We start from the raw sequence: 22,011 nt of genomic DNA on the forward strand, positions 1-22,011 counted from the left end.
GATCGGGGGTTCCTGGCTGAACTCTGCCTCGCCGCGCCAAGGACACGTGCAGCCCGATCCATGCGCATTTGGCCTTTCGCTTGAGCCGAGCAATGTCGGAGCACCGAACACATGCATGCCATGGCATGCTCCTCAGTCACATATTCCCGAGCCTTCTTTGCAGTGACACCAAGAGCACTCTTCGCGGAGGAACGATCTGTATGACACGACCTCTCCGGAACTTTGGAGTGGCGCAACCGAGCCCCGAGGTGAAGTTGATTCTTCTGCTCTTGCGTTATATATAAGATGGTACCATATGGCGGTGTTGATCAACTACAACCACAGCCACCCTCTCAAGTACTCCTGGCACCATAATGCATCTCTCTCCAAGTTACCTTCATTTATCATCCACCGCACAGACATGCGTTATGCACGCACGGCCAGCCTTGTGGCTAGCCTGGCAGCCGGTGTCAGCTCCCTCAGCATCAATATTACTGCCGGCCTCCCAGGTTTCAGCAGCTGCCCTAGCTTCAACGAGAGTCTTCCTGACTACAATTGCTATCCTGACTGCCTCGCTCCTTCGATCTCGCCGTCTGAGCCTATATCTTTCGGCTCTCACTACACGATCCTCAACGTTGACATGATCAGTGCCGTCGCAGGTGGCATCGTCAAGACTCCACCTGGTTGCAAGTGGATCCAGAACAATCAAGACTGGATGGGAGCGGTTCACTCGCAGACGCCTGCACCGCTCTCCATCTGGACTAGGATCTACCACGCCTCTGCTCGCAAGCCGGAGATTACCACCAACACCCCATGGGCTGGTGAGGCAGGTATGCTTGGAGATAGCAGTGATCCCCTTACCCAGATCTACTCCGAGTTCAAGCCAGATCCAGTCAACGACGTTGTGCTTGGGAAGTCGAGATACTATGCTGGTTCTGGAAACTCGCTGGAGACCATACTTGAGGCACAAGGGATCGACACTGTCATCTTCAGCGGCATCAGGACAAGCGGTGCCCTCTTGACCACTATGTACCGCTTCTTTGACTTGGACTACAAGGTGTAAGTTTAGCAATGCTGTTGTGAAGGCTTGTGATTGACAGATTTGGCAGCTACCTGATCATGAACAACACTATCGAGCTTCCTCAGCCATACGGCGGTGGTCAGTCGGCTAATAATGCTCTGCTCCAAACCATTTGCCCGGTTATTCCGATCAATGTCATCACCATTGAGCAAGCTATGGCGGGACTCAAGTCAAGTGGTCCAGCTGTGTGGTGAAGCCTAGTAGGTTACTGCCGGTGATGGACGAGGCGATACTCTGGGGGAGGGTATGAAATATGTAGTCTTAGTATCTTCGGAACCAAGCCTTGATGTTTCAAGGGCTCTAGTCCTCTTTGGCCATGTACAGCTGCCAGTTACCTTTCCTGGTGGGTCTGTAGGTTGGGCTGTGATTGCACTCTGCTAGACAGTACGCCAGGCTCCGAGAGAAAGACTCGAAGAAGCCAGGTACAACGGCGAGCTTGTCCATAGTGCTGTTATGGGCCATGTAACACGTCCTTCCAGGCATGGACTGCTTCTAGCGACACCGCCTGGCTTAGAAGTGAGCCTTCTCCGGTCTTCTCGAAACAGTGTCTGATGCAATTCGCGCCGAGCGCGTAGTCAGCTGTCAGCTTTAGGAACTGTCGCATAGCCTTGTTCTGTAGCTTCGGCACACGGTGCTCGTCTCCGAATTGCCAGAGTGAGATTAGAAGGTAGTCAGCCTCATAGACGAATCCGCCCGATGTCTCGTCTGCGGAAGTCTAGGATCGAGCCGTTGTGGAGGTAGAATAACAGCACACGGACCAAGTCCTCGTCGTGGCCAGGCAGCCGTAGTGTCCGAGACTCGGCTTCCACGAAGCGTCCCTCGAGTGCTTTGCGGAAGTAGTCGGGGGCTCCGAAGAGAAGCAGCTTCCAGACTCTAAACGTGGTTAAGGAATTCTCGAGCGTGATCGTGATGAGCTCATCCTCGAGATAGGCACTAATGTGAAGCTAGCATCCTGTTCGGTCGTGAAAGTGTTGGAAATACTGACCTCGTGGTCTGGCGGATCTCATCCATACTTTGTTGTGTTGGTGGATGTTTGTTCGAATCTGAAGAGGAAGGTGTTCAAGTGCATCAGAAGAATGTGGAAACCTGAGAATGGGTTCGGAGCATGTGAGAAGGACCCACAATGCACGGGTGTAGCATCAGTAAGTGCGATGTGCTACTTGGCCAGTGACGCATTACGGAGGCATCTTAATCACTCGGACTGTGTTACAGTGTCTGTGGTGACTGATAACTTGTCTTTCTCAAGACATCCAATCACCCACACGCATTTGCAGATGCTCTAGTATGCCCTCATTCACGCCAGCGTTCAGGACGATCCTACTTCTATAGCGCTCCCAACTCTCTCCGCTCGAGGGCTTCTCTTCCCAGAAGCCCATTTTCTGTGTTTCTTGCGCTCGATAAAAACAAGAGAAGACTCCTGGTATGGCACCCACTTCATTCATCATGGCCTCGTAGGCCTCTGACTCTTTTGGCCCGCGGGGTATCCAGTCCCACATGGCCTCGTCGATGACCGCTTTTCTAAGCGGAGACTCCATGCTTGTGCCCTCGAAGGCTGCCCGAGCTATGCTGGCATTCACCCTGACATTTTTGAGCTCCGTACAGCATAGTCGCATAGCCTTGTTTTGCAGTTTTGGCATCAGGCACGCATCGGCAAACCTCCACAGACGTATTGCGAAGATAACACGCTGGCTCCATGTTGAATTTGGATCGAAGTCGGACAACTTTTCCGCGCCTTCATCTTCGTTTTCGTCTTCAGACCCAAGGGTCGGTAGCTTCTCGTGATGGGTCAAGTAGTAAACGAAGAATATGAGTACATTCTCGTCACACCCAGGAAGCCGGAGGATGTGGTCTGTGGATTCTCGGAAATGTCCATTGAGTGCCGCACTGAAGTAGCTCGAGGCATTACATAACATTGCTTTGGACAGTGTGAAGGTCTGTGAGCAATTCTCGAGGGCAATAGCGATCGTCTGGTCGTGCAAAAAGGCCCTGCGGAAAAGTCAGTGTCCAATGGCGATTGGATACTGCTTGAACTCACTCTGTAGACTTTCGGATGTCTTTCATTTTGTTAGGGTGACTGTTTGCGTGGGATGGTATGAAGCGATGGTAGATAGCTTGTGACGTGGAAAGGCGGCCAAAGTCGGTATTTAGTAAAGCAGAAAACGCCATGCTGTGAGACACGCCGTATGTGAGACCGGCTGAAATCAAGCAGTCTCACTGCAAGCCTAGACACCGTTCATTCAATTTCCCACCTATTGTTCTGCATGCTGCGCACAGCAGTTTCCGTAGACCTGCGCAAACCTGTTCAATCTTCCTCTTTGACCTCATAGTCCTTCCACTTCTCTTCAGCTGAAGGTGCCCGAGTCTTGTCGGAGTCTTTAGCCACCATCCAGAGCGGCAGTTGCTGGCAGAAGAGTGGAAAGAATCCGGGTATAGCACCCAGCTCACCCATAAGATGCGCGCCTGGCATGAGGTATTCCAGCTGCCACTCACTGAAAATGTGCTGTTGGCGGTTGTGAACCTCCAAAGGTAAGCGTAGCGGAGTGGAGCTCTCTACCAACCCTTCTAGACTGCAAAGTAGCGTGCGATCCACGCTACCGCTACCCGACGTACAGTGCTTATTATACGACGACATAGGCGTTAGCGACGGGTATATGTTTGCGAGTTCGCCAACAGGCACAGTGCGGTAGGTCACGTGACCCTAAAACTTGAAAGTTGACCAATCAGAGCGGGCGCCAAGGCTAGTTGAGGGCTGGTATAGAGCTTCACTCCCTCGCTGACGCCTCACCTACGTACTCGCAAGCTCGTACTCCGGTGTGGCTAGCGCTCGGTCGCTACGCTTAATAAGTTCCCCACCTATCGCCTTGCGCAGTGGCGAGTCCTCGGCTGTATCCGCGAAAGCGGCACGTGCAATATCGACGTCGATGCTAATCCTGGACATGAGCTTACAGATCCACTCCACAGCAGCATTCTGTAGCTTGGGCATCAGTGTTGCATCCGCGAACTTCCACAGCCGCAGAAGGATGAGGATGTGTTGCCGGGCGTACTGGGTCGACTCGCTGTCCCGGTCATCCCAAGAGCCAATCATGCGAGCTCACCTCGCTTCGAGGTCGGGAAGTTCCTTGTCGTGAGTGAGGTAGTATACGAAGCACCGGAGCGTTGCCTCATCGCAGCCTGGCAGGCGCAAGATATGATCCGCTGCCTCCTTGAACCTGCCGTTAAGTGCTTTGACAAAATAGTCCGATGCGCCGCACAGCAGTGCTTTCGAGATGGTAAAGGTACGTGAACAGTTGTCGAGTGCGATTGTGACGAGCTCGTCCTCGAGGTAGGCGCTGGTATGATGTTGAAAATGAGGAATGCGTAGACACTCACTCGATCGACTTGCTGATCTCCTCCATGTCTGCTGCAGGCTCTCCAGTACCTGCTGTGATTGTATTTCGATCTGTTCTGGTGGATGTGGTTCAATTTGCTCCAGGTGTGAGAGGAGAAGTGGCACTTTGCGTCTGAAACGATTTTAAAGCACAGCGCGCGAGGCGTTATAAAGGCAGGGGTTGTGACGCAGCGACAGTAATCAAATCGAGCCATTCACTACCTAGTCACATGTCATCATGAAACAACAACTTCATCTGCTCACTGAATGTCCTCCATATCGTCGGAACACCAGGCATCTACGTCGGTCCCCCCCGCTCTTCGGCGATATGATCCTTTCGCGCAACACGACCACATCATAGACCGTCCCGTCGTTCACGAACCATGAACTCCGATCGATCCCTTTGTCCGGATGGCGCGTCATCTGTAGAGCTGCAGTCACGACCTAAGTTGTGGTAGTCTCTCGCTGCTACCAAAGATGCAGAAAGGAAACCTGGTATTGCGGCGAGCTCGTGCAACTTCTGCTCGGAACTGTGCTTGTTGTAGATTTCGGGGTATATCTCACTGGCCAGCACCTCACTGATCTCACTGCCGTTTCCTGTCCGCTCAAAAGCTAGCTGTACAGCCTCTACTGCGACCGAAGTGCATTGTAGCAAGTCGAGGAGAGTGTTCATGGTAGCGTTCTGTAGCTCGGGGATTTCCCAATCGTGACCGAAAGACCACAGCAAGACCAGCAGCGACTGATGTGCAATACTGTGCCCCTCCTGTATATCTGGATGTGCGCCCTCAAGTCCGGACCGCATGTCAGGTAGCTGCCGATGGCACAGCCAGTACAGGAATGCTGAGAAAGTCTCGACGGTGCAATGCGGAACATGTGCCGTCTGCTCGCTCGCTTCCATAGAACTGTCCCTGCGCAAGGCTTTGCTGAAGTGGTCTGACGTTTGGCAAAGCAGCGCTTTCTGAACGGTGTAGGTTTTGTCGGTATTTTCGAGGGTGATAGTGACCCATTCGGCGTTCTCGTAGCTCCTGCACGCATGTCAGCCACAACTCCTCTCATGACCTCCTGGATACTCACTGGGCAAACTGAATGATTTTGTCCATGCTGGTCAGGACTGACGAGCATGTCTCTGTTGTGATCAAGTTTCTGATGGAGTTTAGAAAAAGTAGCAACGGCTTCGATATCAGCGAGAAGGTCAGCACCTTTCTGTCTACTCGTGAGCGAGATTGAAGATAGGAGCACTTCAGCCATGGCCGCGTTCGTGCCTGCAGCATTAGCAGAAAGAGGCAGCCGCGGTGTCAATCGAAAGATGGCAATGGCCATACTTGTAATATACCTCGCCCCTGGCCGAAGGCACGATGGGGCACACCTAGGTTGACCTTCGTCTGGCACATACATCCATGGGTGCTGCCCGGCTTGACGCTTTCGCATTCGTCGTCCAGCGGTCGTGGAAGCACTTCGCCGGGCTTTGGAATTGAGCCGAGCTCGAGCAGTGACTCAAGATACATGTAGTTGTTTGCATCCTTCCTAGAGATGTTACCGATTAAAATCTTACGATGCCAGATGCATCCACGAATGCAAGGCGAAGTTCTGGTCCATGTCGAGTAAGAAGCATTGCTGCCGTTCAAGCTTCGTCCCCTACCATATCGATATCGATAAGACGCTCTTTACTCTGATGCTCTGGTGATTCTGGCAGGTGCATGACGTGGATGTGAAGGAAGGAGGTACATGTAACAACTGCTAGGGTGATGTCGTCTCCCGCACGGACCGCAGCTTGTTGCTCATTGAGTTTCAACCCATGAAGCGTCGGCGGACATGGATGACATCGGCGTTGACGAAGCTCGAACACGACCAATGCTTCACGTCGACAAGATGACCATCACCATCATCCGCCGTCCGCTACACCTCACTCATCACCATGTTCGCAAGACACAGTCTACGAACCACCTCGACCGGCCTCCGTAACTTCTCAACCACCACCACAATGGCAAAACGACTACGGATAGGATATGTGCCAGAACACTTCAGTACACCCCTCGCCTTTGCGCACACCCACTACGATCTCAACGCCGACCTCATACCCTTCCCAACCGGCACAGGTGCCCTCGCCGGAGCGCTTAAACACGATTCCAAAAGCCAGCCTATCGATGTCGCCATAGGCCTCACCGAAGGCTTCGTTGCAGATTTGGGCAAGACCAGGTCAGCAGGTGAGGACCGTCGCTACGGCCTCGTGGGCACGTACGTTGAATCGCCTCTCTGCTGGGCCATCTCCACAGGCGCATCACGAAGTGATGTAACGTCCGTCTCCGATCTGAAAGACAAAAGAGTAGGAGTGAGCCGCATAGGCAGTGGAAGCTATGTCATGTCCTACGTCCTCGCAGACCAGCACGGATGGCTCGCACCATCCACATCAGGAGGCACTCGAGATCCATTCCAGGTAGAGGTAATTGGAGACTTCGCCGCGCTACGCAAGAGCGTCGAGAAAGATAAGAGCAGCGACTTCTTCATGTGGGAGCACTTCACAACCAAACACTACTGGGACAACGGCGAACTCAAACGAATCGGAGAAATATACACACCCTGGCCGAGTTGGGTGATTGCTGCGCGCAATGATGCGGATGGCGTGCAGGAGATGCTGCAGAAGGTGAATCAGGGAGTGAAGCATTATTTGGGGAATAAGGAGGAGGCGGTGGAGTATATTACAGGGAACATGAGGTATTCGAAGGAGGATGTGTTGGAGTGGATGAAGACTGTCAGGTTTGCGGAGGATGTGAAGGGCGTGAGGGGAGTCATGATTGATGAGACGGCGGGGGTGTTGAGAAAGGCTGGGGTGTTGATGGAAGATGCTGGAGGGAGTGAGCATATGGTTAGCAGCAAGCGGGAGTAGAATGAGTTGGATCAGTCCGTTCGTGGACTGCGAAGCAAGGCTCCATACGCTTGCTTTGCCTGTACATCACGGTATCTGGCATAGCCTTCTGACGACCGACCGCCATTCCACGACGCAACATAACCTCACCGTACACCACTGTGCAATCATGCTCAGGCGACAGCCGTCTTCCCCTTCCCACCACTACTGATCAGATCCAAAAAGCCGTGCTTGCTCATCTTATTAACCCTCTCCTCTCTCTTCTGCATCCCCACCACACCCTGCGCCCTCGCCTCCCTCGCCGCCTCCTCGGCCTTAACCTGCGCCGCCCTCACAGCATTAAACAAATGTATCACACCCCTCTGCGCCGTCTTCTTCAACCTCTTCTCCTCCTCCAGCAACTTGCCCGTATCCACATCCGGCGTCTGGAGTCCTAGCACGTCTTTAACCCGTCCTTTCTCGCTGGCTGCTCGTTTCTCGGCTCGTATTTGAGCGCGGGCTTTTGCTTCGAGTTTGCTGTCGGCGAGGGAGCGGTTGGCTTCGGAGGCGGACTTGGAGCGGGAGAGGACGGGGTCGGAGCGTTTGGAGGTGGTGAGTTTGGTGTCGAGGATACGGGAGATGCTTGTTGCGAAGGCGGAGGGGTCGTTGCGCTTCTTCTTGCTTCGGTGGGCTTGGTTCGAGGTTATTGATGCTTCTGGTTCGGAGGGGTGGTCTTCGTCGTCGTCTGAGCCGGAGTCGTCTGAGACCCCGTCTAGACCTGGCTCGTCGTTGTCGTCTTCTTCGTCGCTTTCTTCGTCCGCGTTGGGGAGGCCGTTGACGATGTTGGAGACTGTGTTGTCTTCGAGATCGCCGTCTGTTGCTTCGTCTTCCTCTTCCCTGCCGTCTGCTGAGCTCTCCTCTGTTGTCTTTGCGATCACCAGTGGCTTTGGCTGCTTGAGAATCGGCTTCGGCCGTTGTACAGCCTTGACCTCAGCATTGGGTCCTGTCGCAGAGTTCGCGGAGAGCTTCAGAGTACGCTTGGGCTCATCTTTGCTTCGTTGAGGCGCATCAGATGCTCTGGGCTGCTGTGCAGGTCCATCCTCATCATCGCTCTCGTCGTCTGAGGAATGGTAGTTTTTCTGCTTCTTGAAGTTCCGCACTTTCTTCTTCGGCCGTCGCACTTCGTCTTCGACTCGTCTGCGCTTTGTCGCGACTGGTGTAAGTTTCGACGGCATTTTTCGTGTTGTGGATAAGGGGTGATCGATGCGATCGATCGTCGCAGAAAATGTTCTGAGATGGCCATCACAAGCGTCGGCAAAATGATGCCGAACACCGACGTCGAAGCGGCAGCCTGCAGGAGCTTTTTATGACGTGCAGCTGGACATGAATGGAGCATTGTTTCTTCTGCTTGCACTTTGTCTTTCACATTGAGATCCCACTTCAACAATGCCTCCTATCAATCGCTGTGTACCCGCCCTCAGGCGGCTCCGCCTAGCCAACAGCAACCTTCAGCAATCCTCACACCTTCGACTCCAAGCCGCACGATCTGCTGCTCAACCACTGCAGCGAAGATGGCAACATGCCGAGGCCACCACCAGCGCGCAACAGTTTGGCAATCAAGATCCTCCTCCGTCGAGATCTGGCCTTAGTCAGAAGAAAATCAAGACCACTGCCGAATCGTATCCCGACATCAAGCGAGACCCTCGCTTCAAAGAGATAACGAAGGACGATGTGGACTTCTTCAGAGACGTACTGGGTGCAGACAATGCCATCATTGATGGACTCAGTCAGGACGCGAGCAGTGATCTGGAGGGCTACAACGCAGACTGGATGCGCAAGTACAAGGGACAGACACGGCTGGTACTGAAGCCAGCTTCAACGGATCAAGTCAGCAAGATCCTGAAATACTGCAACGATAACTTGATCGCCGTCAACCCGCAAGGTGGAAACACTGGTCTGGTTGGAGGCTCGGTGCCGGTATTTGATGAAATTGTCATCAACCTTGGCCGCATGAACAAGATCCGGTCATTCGACGATGTATCTGGTATCTTGGTAGCAGACGCTGGTACGATTCTGGAGGAGGCCGACAATCATCTGGCTGAACACGGCCACATATTCCCGCTGGACCTTGCAGCAAAGGGTACTTGTCAAATCGGTGGCAACGTTGCAACGAACGCTGGTGGTCTGAGACTGCTGAGATATGGCAGCTTGCACGGCAATGTCCTTGGTCTGGAGGCAGTCCTGCCAGATGGCACCATTGTCGACGATCTTGGAAAGCTCCGCAAGAACAACACTGGTTACGATCTCAAACAGCTCTTCATCGGCGGCGAAGGTACGATTGGTATAATCACGGGTGTCTCGATAATATGCCCACAGCGAAGCCCAGCAGTGAACGTGGCATACTTCGGTCTGTCATCCTACGAGAAAGTGCAGGAAGCCTTCAAAGAGGCCAAGAAGCACCTCCAGGAGATCCTCTCCGCCTTCGAGCTCATGGACGGTGGATCCCAGCAGATCTACAAGCGTGCTGCCGGAGCTAAGCTACCACTCGAGAACGACTATCCATTTTACTGCCTGGTCGAAACTTCAGGATCGAACACTGATCATGACAGCGAGAAGTTGAACGCATTTCTTGAGCATGTCATGGGCGAGGGCATCGTGGAGGATGGTGTGGTAGCAGAAAACGAGACTCAGCTACAAAACCTCTGGATGAACAGAGAAGGAATATCTGAGTCCAGTCAGCACTTTGGAGGCGTGTACAAGTACGACCTCTCGATACCTCTCCCTGAGCTGTACAGCATTGTAGAGGAGTGCAGACAACGTTTCCTGGACAACGGCCTGATGAGTCTGGACGATGAGTCCAAGCCAGTACTGGATGTGATTGGCTACGGACATATGGGCGACCAGAACCTGCATCTGAATGTTTGTGTGAGACGGTACGACAAAGAGGTCGAGAAATTCATTGAGCCGTGGGTTTACGAGTGGATCCAGAAGAGAAGCGGAAGCATCTCTGCAGAGCACGGCCTTGGCCTTGCAAAGAAGAACTACATCGGATGCAGCAGGAGTGAAAATATGATCAAGCTGATGGGCCAGATCAAGAAATTGTACGACCCAGTAAGTATTGGCACGTCTACTGACCTCAAACATGCACGGCTAACTCGCAATACAGAACGGCATCATGAACCCATACAAGTACATATAGCGAGCCGACACGTCTCAACATCACTGTACAGTATCAATCAAGCATGATGGCTTCTTCCTCACTGCCGCCTCCGGGCGCGCCAGCTGCCTCTAGCTCAGCGAGTCTAACCTTCAACCAAGCCGCGAAGGCCGCCAACAGTTTGTCGTGCCGCCAACGCTCGCAGAACGCTAACAGCGCAGTGTCATGGGCTTTCTCATCTGCACCAGTCACTCGGAACAACTTCGCCAGGTCGACCGGGCACAGATACGGCGGTTGTCCAGCATCCTCTGTCAAACCAGATGTTCCTTGCATCACGCAAGCATAGTAAACGCAATGATCCATTCCAAAACAATGACCGAGCTCATGGGACGCCGTCTTGCAGACTCTCCCAAGCCAAAGGTTGGACAGTTGAACAAGATCCTTCCGCACGGCAAGATGCTGCAGAGCATCGACGGCAGAGTGCATGGCAGACTTGGATCTATCGGACGGGCTCGCATATCTGATGACCTTGGCTTCGTTCTTCTGTCGGCCGGCGTCTGGCTCTGACTCACGACAATTGTCGTCCACGAACTTCCTGCAATGACTTGCTGGCCAGGCATGCTCTGTTTTCGATCTCCTGCTGAGCGTCCAAGGCTGGATTATACCGTGCCGTTGACACAACTGCCACACGACTCCCACCATACGCTCTTCCGCAGCAGAAGTCATCCTCCTCATCCTCGTACAGGTCGTGATCCACGATCATGAGCAGAGCGTGGGCGTCCTTGGGGAGAATGGAGATGGCAGCATCCAAGATATCATCCAGGTTCAGCTGCGCACCCAAGATCCTATCTGGCGACGGACGTACGCGCACACCAACGGTTTCGGCGCCGAGGAACAACCCTACACGAGCTGGCGCATTCTCATCGCCGATCGTGTTCTCCCATCTGGTTAACGACAACGCGGGTTTCTCCAGGATTTTGACGGGCATGCCATGGTAGAATGCGGAGAGATAGTCCAGGATATCATCAGTCTTTGGAGATGGGATCGTGCTCGCATGACTTCGCCCAGGTCCCTTAATCGGCTTCAGATTAGGAGTTGGCAAGCACTCGCTCACACCGGGAGACAGTCTTGGCGTCGGCACCACGTATATGGCCCTCCTTTTTGCTGTGTAGAAACCGGTGCAGCCAGACCATGACTTCACATCCTGTCGCTCATACTTAGGATCAAACGACAATTCGTCGCCTGGCAACACGAGTGGTCCTGGAAACGTGCTCGGCTTAACGTCGAGCTGTTCCGCGCCAGGACCGCTTCCGAGTCGTGTTGCATTAGCACGCTCGCGCACTGTAGGTCGCCTGTAACCCACGCTCGCTGCGTGCTCTGATGGCTCGAAGGTCAAGTCGGCGTGCTTGCAGGCGGGCATTGTCGAGGTTGCAGGGCGCAAGCCGCCAGCTGGGGCATCGGCTTCCTCTTATACTCACCTCCAGCCCGTCTCCAGGCAGCAACGTGGTCCGTGCACAAAAATGCTGTGCCGCGATCCGGCATGGCCTCAGGATCGTGATGTCGTGCCTCGATCTCTCAACCAATATCGAACTTCATGAGTCCTTGACTTCTCAAAGCATTGCCGGCCCTCTTACACCAGTTCAGCTTGGCTTCATCGCCCTGACGCGCATACCATCGCGACGCCAACTAAAGGGGAGCGACTGCACACATCATGCCAGTGTATCCGCTGGAGAGCAGCGCCACATACGCCATGCACAAGTTATCCGCACACTCCTGCGCGTTCTTCGTCAGTGTTTTGACGCCGAGGCCGCAGAAGTCCTACTCGTGAGGGTAAGCCTTCTTGCCCACGGCTATCCGGATGTCAAGGTGCATCGTTCGCAATCTCAGCAGGCACATCCAGTAGTATGCTGTGTGCAATGCGGTGTAGATGTTGTCGAATTGCAAAGAGTGGGAGAACACATCGTCACTGTCCTTGTGCTTAGTCGACCCATCGATGGGTACAGTGTGATAAGCTGGACCCTCAGACTCCTGATACATCTCTTTGAGAGCACAGTGCAGATCGCCTTCTGCAGCCACGAGCTCTTCCAGGGCATCCGCCGTCTCTGCCATGGTGGCCTTCCGACCTCGCAAGCGCACTGCTTCACCATGTTGCAGTACTGCCAGGACATGATAATAAATGCAGTCCATTGGTGACTGATCCTCCATCTCATCAACTTCACGGACCGCAATACTCTCCCTGCCAGCCTGACCACCAAGATCGACTAGTCCATTCCATAGTCCAAATGGAACCTTCACCATCTTCGAGAGAATCCACCCCGCTTGCTCCGCTCCCCTCCTATGCTGATCAGTACTCACCGCCTTCATGATCGCTTTCAGCCCCGCCATATGCTCTTTCCAGTCTGAGAAGTTCTCAGAGATACATTCGAACATCTCAGCACATTGAAGTATGTGCACCACAGTCATGAAATAGAACGGATTCGGAGCAGCAGAAATCGTGGCTAGTTCCCTTCGGGGCGACTTGACAGTAAGCGTATACCGCACTTTCGCCTATCGGAGCAAGGCATCATTCTTCGAAGCGGCACCGGTGACGAGAAACGAGATGGTGGCGATTCCAAGCGCGACACTCCGACCATACGTTGCGATCTCAAGGCAACTGGCTTGACAGGCGTAGTCCGGACCAATCTTGCCTCGGTAAACCTGGTAATAGTAAGGTTGGATGCCGAGTCGTTGGAATTCGGGACTGTGAAAGTCACTGGGCTGGACGAGGGCCCGTATGAAGGCTTTGCGGTCGCGGTTGATTCTGGCCTGTTGAGCCTTGGTCTTACTGCCGTGTCTGCTTTGATAGCCGGAATCTGTGCTGGTTGGGGATTCCTGTTGGTCATTGGGGTCTACTTCTGTATCTCCCAGTGGCAGTCCGGCTATTGCCAGAGTCCGTCTTTGCATCATGGAGCATATACTGGATGCCGTGTGTGGACTAATAGCGGGATGTTGAGGGAAGAGGGGTGTCCAGGCGCGAAGGGAACCACAACATGGCGAGTCGGTACCAATCCTGAAGGATGGTCGTTTCCATCCAGCGCCCGTTGCGTGGCGATCCTGCAGGATCGCCACTAAGCCAATGGGCATTGACTGATAGCTTGGCGGAAGCTCCAATTGCTTGGCGACTAAGGTAGGCCGGAACATGTGGATTCTCGAATACATCGAAGCAGGACCAAGCTGGATACAATACCCTCTTTCTTCACGATATCAAGACGAACGAGAGTCAGGACCTTGAATCGTGTTGTGAGGAGCCAAGACTTATGCCTTGCGCGACTACCGCCTTCGCGACTCGGCAGCAAGCACGGCGATTGTGTTCAATGCAGGTGAAGAGAGCTGCGCTGCACAGTTGGCGCACGATCAACAATCAGCGTACGCATCAAGTGACGCACGCATGTCATGCCATACTTCGAATCGCGTGTTCGCGTTGTGAACACTAGGGAACCGAGGAGGGTCGAAGACAGCTAGGTCATGCGCACACAGCCTACCACGGATGTACGCATCTGGTAAAGTGCGCAATAGATGCCATTCACACGGCCATGAGTTGTTATCGTGAACACTGCGCAATGAGGTAGAATCGACAATAGTGGTGTGGAATCATTCACGCAGAATACTTAATGGATGAACGCATCAGCTGACATACTCCGGGCTGAAATGTAGCATTGTGAACACTGTAAACTCGAGGAGGGTACTCGATAAGTACCCCCTTGTCGCTGCCTTACGGTACTCCCTCTAAGCGCCTAGTTACTAATCTACCTAGCAAGTTTAACTTATACGACCTTCTAAACGACGACGAGATCTAAGACGAGAACGGCGTTACTATAGCGGTAGTCGACTACGACGACGACGACGGCGCGACCGAGGAAGGTGAGGCCGAGGATATATAATAAGTCGCGAAAACCCTCCGAATTCCCGCGAACGACCTCCTTTAACTCGATATCGACTAGCTCGTTAAGCTCCTAGTAGAGCCCGAGATCGCCGCGGCTATCTACTTTATCCTACGACGCGCCGAGTAAGAGTATAGGAACGTAATATAGATAGCGACTATCCTCTACGAGTAGTTAGGTAAAGTAGGGTAAGAGCTTAGGAGATAGAAGAGTTACGACTAATAGATACGTAATAAATACGACACCCTAGTTAAGGACCGCGACACGCTAAAGGTATAGAAGGATAATGCTACTAAGTACCGCGACGCTTATTAGAAGAACCTTAGTACGGTACGAGGAGAAATAGATTAGGCCAAGCAATAGCTTATCTAGGTTTAGTAGGAACTCGATAACCTAAAGGCCCGACCTAAGGTATTATCGAATATAGTAATGTCCGTAGAGATTAGTACACTTACCGCGAAGAACGACACCCTAAGGAAGTAAGCTAAGGAGGCACTTTAGTAGTTATCTAATAATAACTCGAAGATTAAGACCCTTAAATTCGATCTCTATACGTATAAGACAGAAGCTTAAACCTACTAGAATGATATTAAGTAGCTTAATAAGTCGTAGTAGACTTAAGTAGATAATCTTAAGAAGTAACTCGAAGACCGCCGAGGCCGCTCTCGAGTACGATCCTTACTATCTCGCGCTATATTATAGCGTCGTACCCTATAGAACGGCCGAACCCTATCTAAGGACAATAATAAGGATAATAATAGAGCTAGTAACAAGGACAAGGAGGACAAGGTAGCTCGCCGTACTACTAGAAAGAAGGCTAAGAAGTCTATACGTAAGGATAATAGTAACGACTCCGATCTATTATCTAAGGAGTTAGAGGAGAACTCGGAGTCGGATAGCGATACTCGTACTTATCGCCGCTCTTCTAAGAAGAAGAAGCTAGTCTACGACTTCGAGTCTCTAGTTAAGTACGATCTAGACCTTAGCTAGCCCTTTAAGACTTAGCGTAGTATAGATAAGCTAGAGAAGTTCGTCGGTACTATCGATAGTAAGCTATCTAGACCCTCTCTCGAGAAGTTCTTCTCCGAGTTAGAGACTATTATCGACTATACGGTCTTTTACGATAAGAAGGTAGTACTTAAGTTTGTATACGACTTACTAGCCTTACTAGGTAATACTTAGGAACTGGTTAGACTAAAGATCCCTACTATCTCGGGTAGCCTAACTAGTAGTAAGAAGACGTATAAGGGCATTAACGACCTTATTAAGGAACTCGCTAAGCGATACGGAGACCGTAACCTAATTAGTAGGGCTCGTAATCGCCTAAGTAACCTTAAGATAGACAATAAGGATAGCTTCTAGACCTTCTTCCCTAAGTAGCGCTAGAATACTAATATCCTAGGCCTTAAGGGTGAAGATGCGATAGATAACCTATAACGTAAGCTAACTATCCGCTATCTTAATAAGTATCTTAAATTCCGTCCCGAATCGTTATAAGAGATAATCGATAATCTCTATTAGGTAGATAAGGACTTTAGGATCCTCGACGCTCTCTACCTACGCTCCGAGAAGCTAAAGAATAATAAGAAGGACGATAAGAAGGACGGCAATAAGGACAATAAGGACGATAAGCTAGGGGGTTTAGGCTCTAATAAGCCGACCCGTAAGGCTTAGTCTACCCGACCTAAACTATTTAAGAGTAGCCTTAGTAAGACTATAGACGAAGCTAAGAACACTCGCTATATACGTAAGAGCCTCTATAAGAAGTGTCGTAAGCCTGGTCACCGCCTATAGTAGCGTACTTACGAGCTGTTCGAGTACGAGATACTAGTACGTCTAGGTACTAATGCTAGCGGTACTACCGTTATACTACCGGCGGAAAATACCTAGTCTACTACTTAAGCGTAATAACTAGTAGACATAAAAAGGAGAATATAAGACATAACGAAGAGGCACTACTAGTAAAGCCACCCGAAGGGCTTAAGCTATTATTATATATTCTTAGGATAGTAGAAATAGAATATAACCCTATTATCGGCTTATACCTCGTAATACTAGGGATAGCTAATAGGCAAAATGCATTTACTTTCCTTAATAACGGTGCTAATTCTAAGTATATCGACTTCTCCTATACGTAAAAACATAATCTACCCTTAATTAAGCTAAATAACCTACTAGCCCTTAGGTTAGTAAACGGCTCGATAGCCGCGGAAATAGTAGAATACCGTATAAGTCTAGAACTTATACTCGGCAATAGTTATAAGGAGACTAGAACCTTCTAGGTTATATATCTAGAGTATAATATCGTACTAGATAGGCCCTAGTATAATAAACACTAGCTAGGTATCTACTTTACGTTAGGTACTATAACCCTCGACTTGGAGTACTATAAGGAGTATTGCCTATAGGATAGCGAGCTAGTCTAGGTATAGAGTGTCAACGATAAGTAGGAACCGGTAATTACTAAGTAGACCTTCGAACCTGCCCTAAAGACCCGACTAGCGTATCAAACTACTATCGAAGAAGACGACGATAGAGATTTTGTCTAGACTATAACCTCTAACATAATTATAAAGGAACGCCCGCGAACCGCTAAACTATTATTCGAAAAGAAACTAGCTACGCCGACACTACCGGATGTCGACATCTAGGAAATCAGCGCGGAGGCAATTAAGAAGATAGTAAGGCGGAAAGGAGTAGAGGTATATATAATGTTTATCTTTAGTAAGAACGAGCTATAGTAACCTAGCGATATACGTACTATAGACCTACTTACTACCTACGCTATAAGCGCCCGTAATATACGTAATGTAGCGATATAATTACCTAATACCGGCTATATAATGCTTTCTAATAACAAGACTATCGAGCGACTTAATATACGTATAGCGGCGTTTGTACTAGTAGCGTAACGCATTAGTCCGACTCTCTCTACCTATAAGATGTATATATAAGCCGATATAGGCAAATTTATACGTAAGAAGGAGGAGACTATCGATCTAAAGGACCACCTTCTCCCTATATATTACGAATTCGCATATTGCTTCTCTAAATAGATAGATGATTCATTTACCCGTTGTGGTGCCCTCCGGCCTATACGGGTTTATGTCTATATATACTACTGTATAAGGTAGGAAACCTGTTCCTAGGTAAAAACCTCCTCTCCTTCTCTAATAGCTTCCTTGCCATGAGTTCTCAGTTTTCCTTCTATTAGGGTGCACTAGTGTCATAGTGGTTAGCCTCTGACTACCTTGTCTACAACCCTGGAGTTGTCCCCCTCTTCCTGCTCTCCTCCTCCTTCTTTCTCTCCTCAATCCATCTCTTTGTTTCCCTAGTAAGAGAGAACTGCTCCAAAAATCCTTGGTGGATGATCCACCTTGTAATTCTCTAGAGGTCTCCCTTATTGCTGATCATGGCTTAGAAGTTTCTGTTCCTTGCCCTTGCCCTCTATTCACCTCTCCCTGTACTCCATTCTTTGTAAACTAGAATTCTATGTTCGACATTCTGGGACAGGTAGCCGCATAGGCAACTCTTGTCTTCGATACCTAGGACTTTTCTCTGATGTAGGTATGCCCTGACTCCGATGTGTCTAGAGCGGATTTGTATTGCTATGCTTGCTTCTGACCTGGTCAGGTCTGAGTACAGTAGGTAGTTGTAGCTACTAAACTGTTAGAGTGCCTTTGGGGTTCCCGGCCTCTGTGGGGTTCTTGTCCATTTAGTCTTCTAGAGGAGTCCTGCCATCCTTTCAGCTAGAGACTGTTACTTCTTCCCTTGGCTGGCTGCTGATCCTCTCCCTTAAGCCCTTCTGTCCTGTTCCTGCTAGGCTAGGTGCAGCTGTTCTGTTAGTTCTTTGAACTTCTGTAGGCCCTGCTGCTTCTGTGGGGCTGGATTGGGTCTTGCTTGTCTATGCCTTCTTGTGCACTGGCTCCTGATTTTGTTGACTGCCTTCTGGATTACTAGCTAGGCTGGGTATACAGACGTCTTTCCTGCATACTAGTATCTCAACCCTTGAAGGTAGAGCTTGGCTAGTAGGGAGCTAGACTCCATTTCGACCACCCTTGTTAGAGTTGACTTGTATGCTCTAAGCACCTTTTTCAGACAGGAGGCTTAGGCTCTGCTGATAGGATCTGCAATTCTCTTTAGGATCTTGTCTTAGGCTGACCAGATCTGGGCTCTATATAGCATGGCTGGCTTCACAATGGCCCTGTACATAACCTTTGCTTTCGCAAATGTGGCTCCCTATATGGAGGCTGTAAGCCTATCAATTGATTGCCTATTGTTGTCTGCTCTTGCCTGTGCTTTCTTGACCTGTGGTCCCTAGCTAAGCTTTGGATCTAGCTATATTCCTAGCACCCATAATTCACTTGAGGGTTCTGTTGTGTGTCCCTGAATAGTGATTAGGGCTTGCATATTGTGTCTGTTTCTGGCTCTACTGAAGTGGATGAGTTGATACTTCTCTAGGGCAAATCTGGCTCTATGTTTCCTAGCCCATTCCTCACATTCCTTGTGTTTCTTCTGCAAGATTCTGCAGTTCTCTTCTGTGCTGTCTAACCAGGCTAGGATGTCTGTGTCATCCACAAACCCTGAGGCTGATGTGTTTCTAGAGTTTAGCTTTGCTAGCAGGTCTGCTATAAAGAGGAGAAACAGGATTGGAGACATTGTTGATCCCTATAGGATTCCTGTCTCTGTAGGTATGCTGTCAGATTTGTATCTGCCCAGTCTTAGTCTTGTGGTTCTGCCTCTAAGGAAGGACTGGATGAACTGGACTGTCCAGTTAGGGATAGCCTTCTGTTTCAGGATGTGGATTAGCCTCTGGTGTGAGACATTGTCAAAGGCTCCTGATATGTCTAGTGAGAGGAGTGTGGCTGCTTTGTTGTTCCCAAAGTGCTACAGGGTCTTGATCTGCTCTATGATAAGTTCTACAGCTGTTAGTGTTGATCTTTGTTTCCTGCCTCCTATCTGTTCTTCAGGAAGGATTCCATGTTCTTTAGCTAGGTTTGTCAGCCTTTCTGCTATGATCTTTTCTAGGAGTTTGCCTAGTGTGTTGAGCAAGGCAATAGGTCTGTATGCCTTTAGCTTTGTGTAGTCCTCTTTCTGTGGTTTTCTCAAGACTACAGTCAGTGACTCCTTGAAGTGTTTAAGGCAGTGTCCTTAGGCCATGCACTGTGAAAAGATGTTTAACAGTGCAGGGGAGATCTGGTCCTTACATGTCTTGATGAACAAGTTTGGAATCCTATCTGGTCCTAGGGCCTTGTTTCCTGAGAGTCTCTTAATGATGCTCTTGATCTCTCCCTCTCCTACTGTGCAGGATTGCCCTAGTGGTGTTAGATACACACTGCCCTCCAGATCCTGCAGGTCAGCTTCTACCTATGTGCCAAAGAAATGTTTCCCCAATGCCTGTGCCTTTCCTGGGAGAGTGTGTTGGATTACTCCTTCCTGGTCTTCAATGTTTGGAAACTGGGGCAGCATGTTTCTGTCCTATGTGGGTTGTCTTGCCCACTTTACTAGTTTCCACATCTTCTCAGGATTCTGGGTAATGGATCCAACTGTTGACCTCCACTCTAGCATCTTGTCCCTCTTGATCTGGGCCTTCTTGTCTCTGGTTGCCTGGTTGTATCTGTCCTATGCTTCCTAGGAGTGACTCTGGGTAAGGGCTCTCCTGGCCTGCCTGGCTGCCTTGACCTTCTCTGAGCATTCCTTTGTCTAGAGAATAGTAGTTATATAGCTATATCTATAGAAGTAGTACAGTTCTTAGTAAAAGTGGCCCGTTTAGTAGTATAGCCCGCTCGGTAGTAAAGTACGTTACGTCTAGTAGTAGTTAACTATCTAGTCGTAGTAAGAATAGGGGTATAAGCGTAGAGCGTAAGCTCTAGATAATAGTAGACCTACTACGGTTCTATAACTAGAGTATATTATAGTTTCTTTAAGAGTAGGCTAGTATCCGAGAACGTCGAAAGAGTAATATCTTTATTATATCGAAGGACTATAAGAGGCTAACCTTACGCCTACGCGCCCTACGAAGGGTATTAGCGTATCGAATATCAAAGTCTATAATATAGAATTCTCGGGTTAAAAGTAGCTAAGCCGTCGTCTATATTAGCGATATCGAGCGAGAGTTTAAGACTCTATCGACGAAGAATAAGTTATTTAGTAACTATAGTAAAGTTAAGGATAACTATACTATATTAAACAGGTACGGATTGCGCAGCCGTGGAAGATAGGAATTACAGATTATGTGAATAAAGAAGGACCCAATAGGATAGCGTGTATCTATGTACAGTATCGCCAGTTGATGGTATAGGTGTTTCAGGAGGGACAGCTGCACTTAGGACTTGACTAGCAAGCCCTGATTACTAATCCCCCTAAGCACCTAATATTGACCCTATGACCTGCATATTCTCAACACTCCCACTCAGGTCAGAAGGTCTCAAACAATCCCTTATGTAAGCTGGAGCTGCCTTACAAAGTTTTGAAACTGCTGGCTATTAAGGGGCTTAGTCAGCCCATCAGCAACTATGTCCTTTATATAGCAGTAATCCACTACAATCTTCCTTTGCTACTAGAGATTCCTGATATAGTGGTATGCCACATCAATATGCTTTGATCTGTCATGGATATAGGCATCTTTGACAAAGGTCAAAGCTGCTTGGTTGTCACCTATAAGCTTCACTGGTCTCAGCTCATCAACACTACTTTTGCTTGCCTTGATCCTAGGTTGGAATGAACACTCTTCAACCAGGTCAGGACACCTCATCTCTCTAAGGACTGCAGCAAGAAACTGTGACTGCTTAGCTGCTGCATTTATGGCCATAAACTCAGCCTCTATTGTTGATATAGCAACAGACTTCTGCTTCCTACTCATCTAGGACACAGGTGATCTACAAAGGAACCACATATGTCCAAGGATTGAGACTCTGTCTGCCTTGTCCATAGTATAATCAGAATCTGAGTATCCCTAGAGAATACCTCCTCCTCTTCTATACATCAAGCCCAGGTCTAGGTATGATCTTAGATATCTGGAGAGTTTCTTCAAAGCTCTAAGATGTTGCTTTGAAGGGTCAGCAACATATAAGCTGATTCTTCTAAGGGGGAAAGCAAGGTCTGGCCTTGTCATTATCATTGGTCACATCTAGGTACTATTGCAACTCTGGTACTCCTGTTTGTTGCACCTCTCATCCATAGCAGCTGAAGGTCTTAGATCCTTATAGCTGTCTATAGGTAAGAGTGTTAGTGTGGCCTTCTCTAGAGAGATGCCCATCTTAGTAAGGTCAGTTTGGATGTAGTGTCCTTGATCAAGCTTTAAAGTACCTTGGGACCTGTTTCTTGTAATCCTCATTCTAAGGATCTTCTTAGGTTCCCCAAGATCTTTGATCTTGAACACTCTTCTAAATTCAGCCTTGAACCACTAAGCATCTGACAGCTTTAGAGCTATAATGGGGATGTCATCTATATAGGTGAGGACTATGATGTCTCTTCCTCTGTGGATGAGTAGGCATAGATCTACCTAGGACTGGGTGAATCTAATCTGTTCTAGCTTAGCAATACAGAGCTTGTTCCAATCTCTAGCTGCTTACTTCAGTCTATACAGGCTTCTAAGGACCTTGAAGACTATATTTAGTGGAATTTCAACACCTGGGGGTGGGATCATGTAGATGTCTTCAAGAG

At 49.7% G+C, this 22,011-nt stretch overlaps 10 protein-coding genes across 10 annotated transcripts; 3 read left to right on the forward strand and 7 right to left on the reverse strand.

The window, feature by feature from the left end:
- Nucleotides 1-400: 400 nt before the first annotated feature.
- On the forward strand, nt 401-1,254 carry CLAFUR5_06934 (uncharacterized protein; the record flags this gene model as incomplete). Its single annotated transcript, XM_047906082.1, has 2 exons — nt 401-1,038; nt 1,089-1,254. 2 exons carry the CDS (start codon nt 401-403, stop codon nt 1,252-1,254), a joined length of 804 nt encoding a protein of 267 aa, XP_047763614.1.
- A 483-nt stretch (nt 1,255-1,737) lies between these two features.
- Nucleotides 1,738-3,226, reverse strand: CLAFUR5_06935 (uncharacterized protein; the record flags this gene model as incomplete). Its single annotated transcript, XM_047906083.1, has 3 exons — nt 1,738-2,004; nt 2,323-3,046; nt 3,096-3,226. 3 exons carry the CDS (start codon nt 3,224-3,226, stop codon nt 1,738-1,740), a joined length of 1,122 nt encoding a protein of 373 aa, XP_047763615.1.
- Nucleotides 3,227-4,151: 925 nt separating this feature from the next.
- Nucleotides 4,152-4,455, reverse strand: CLAFUR5_06936 (uncharacterized protein; the record flags this gene model as incomplete). The annotated part of the gene is made up of 2 exons (XM_047906084.1): nt 4,152-4,389; nt 4,430-4,455. The coding sequence occupies 2 exons, from the start codon at nt 4,453-4,455 to the stop codon at nt 4,152-4,154; spliced, it is 264 nt and encodes an 87-aa protein (XP_047763616.1).
- Nucleotides 4,456-4,782: 327 nt separating this feature from the next.
- CLAFUR5_06937 (uncharacterized protein) lies at nt 4,783-5,527 on the reverse strand (the record flags this gene model as incomplete). Its single annotated transcript, XM_047906085.1, has 2 exons — nt 4,783-5,452; nt 5,502-5,527. The coding sequence occupies 2 exons, from the start codon at nt 5,525-5,527 to the stop codon at nt 4,783-4,785; spliced, it is 696 nt and encodes a 231-aa protein (XP_047763617.1).
- Nucleotides 5,528-6,342: 815 nt separating this feature from the next.
- Nucleotides 6,343-7,311, forward strand: CLAFUR5_06938 (uncharacterized protein; the record flags this gene model as incomplete). Its single annotated transcript, XM_047906086.1, has 1 exon — nt 6,343-7,311. One exon carries the CDS (start codon nt 6,343-6,345, stop codon nt 7,309-7,311), a length of 969 nt encoding a protein of 322 aa, XP_047763621.1.
- Nucleotides 7,312-7,463: 152 nt separating this feature from the next.
- On the reverse strand, nt 7,464-8,504 carry CLAFUR5_06939 (Ribosomal RNA-processing protein 15; the record flags this gene model as incomplete). The annotated part of the gene is made up of 1 exon (XM_047906087.1): nt 7,464-8,504. The coding sequence occupies one exon, from the start codon at nt 8,502-8,504 to the stop codon at nt 7,464-7,466; it is 1,041 nt and encodes a 346-aa protein (XP_047763622.1).
- A 211-nt stretch (nt 8,505-8,715) lies between these two features.
- CLAFUR5_06940 (D-2-hydroxyglutarate--pyruvate transhydrogenase DLD2) lies at nt 8,716-10,468 on the forward strand (the record flags this gene model as incomplete). The annotated part of the gene is made up of 2 exons (XM_047906088.1): nt 8,716-10,380; nt 10,436-10,468. 2 exons carry the CDS (start codon nt 8,716-8,718, stop codon nt 10,466-10,468), a joined length of 1,698 nt encoding a protein of 565 aa, XP_047763111.1.
- A 33-nt stretch (nt 10,469-10,501) lies between these two features.
- CLAFUR5_06941 (uncharacterized protein) lies at nt 10,502-11,846 on the reverse strand (the record flags this gene model as incomplete). The annotated part of the gene is made up of 2 exons (XM_047906089.1): nt 10,502-11,060; nt 11,092-11,846. 2 exons carry the CDS (start codon nt 11,844-11,846, stop codon nt 10,502-10,504), a joined length of 1,314 nt encoding a protein of 437 aa, XP_047763110.1.
- A 398-nt stretch (nt 11,847-12,244) lies between these two features.
- Nucleotides 12,245-12,856, reverse strand: CLAFUR5_06942 (uncharacterized protein; the record flags this gene model as incomplete). The annotated part of the gene is made up of 1 exon (XM_047906090.1): nt 12,245-12,856. One exon carries the CDS (start codon nt 12,854-12,856, stop codon nt 12,245-12,247), a length of 612 nt encoding a protein of 203 aa, XP_047763113.1.
- A 117-nt stretch (nt 12,857-12,973) lies between these two features.
- On the reverse strand, nt 12,974-13,369 carry CLAFUR5_06943 (uncharacterized protein; the record flags this gene model as incomplete). The annotated part of the gene is made up of 1 exon (XM_047906091.1): nt 12,974-13,369. The coding sequence occupies one exon, from the start codon at nt 13,367-13,369 to the stop codon at nt 12,974-12,976; it is 396 nt and encodes a 131-aa protein (XP_047763112.1).
- Nucleotides 13,370-22,011: the final 8,642 nt, after the last annotated feature.

This window comes from Fulvia fulva, chromosome 6 (genome assembly GCF_020509005.1).
Source record: "Fulvia fulva chromosome 6, complete sequence".
NCBI lineage: Eukaryota > Fungi > Ascomycota > Dothideomycetes > Mycosphaerellales > Mycosphaerellaceae > Fulvia > Fulvia fulva.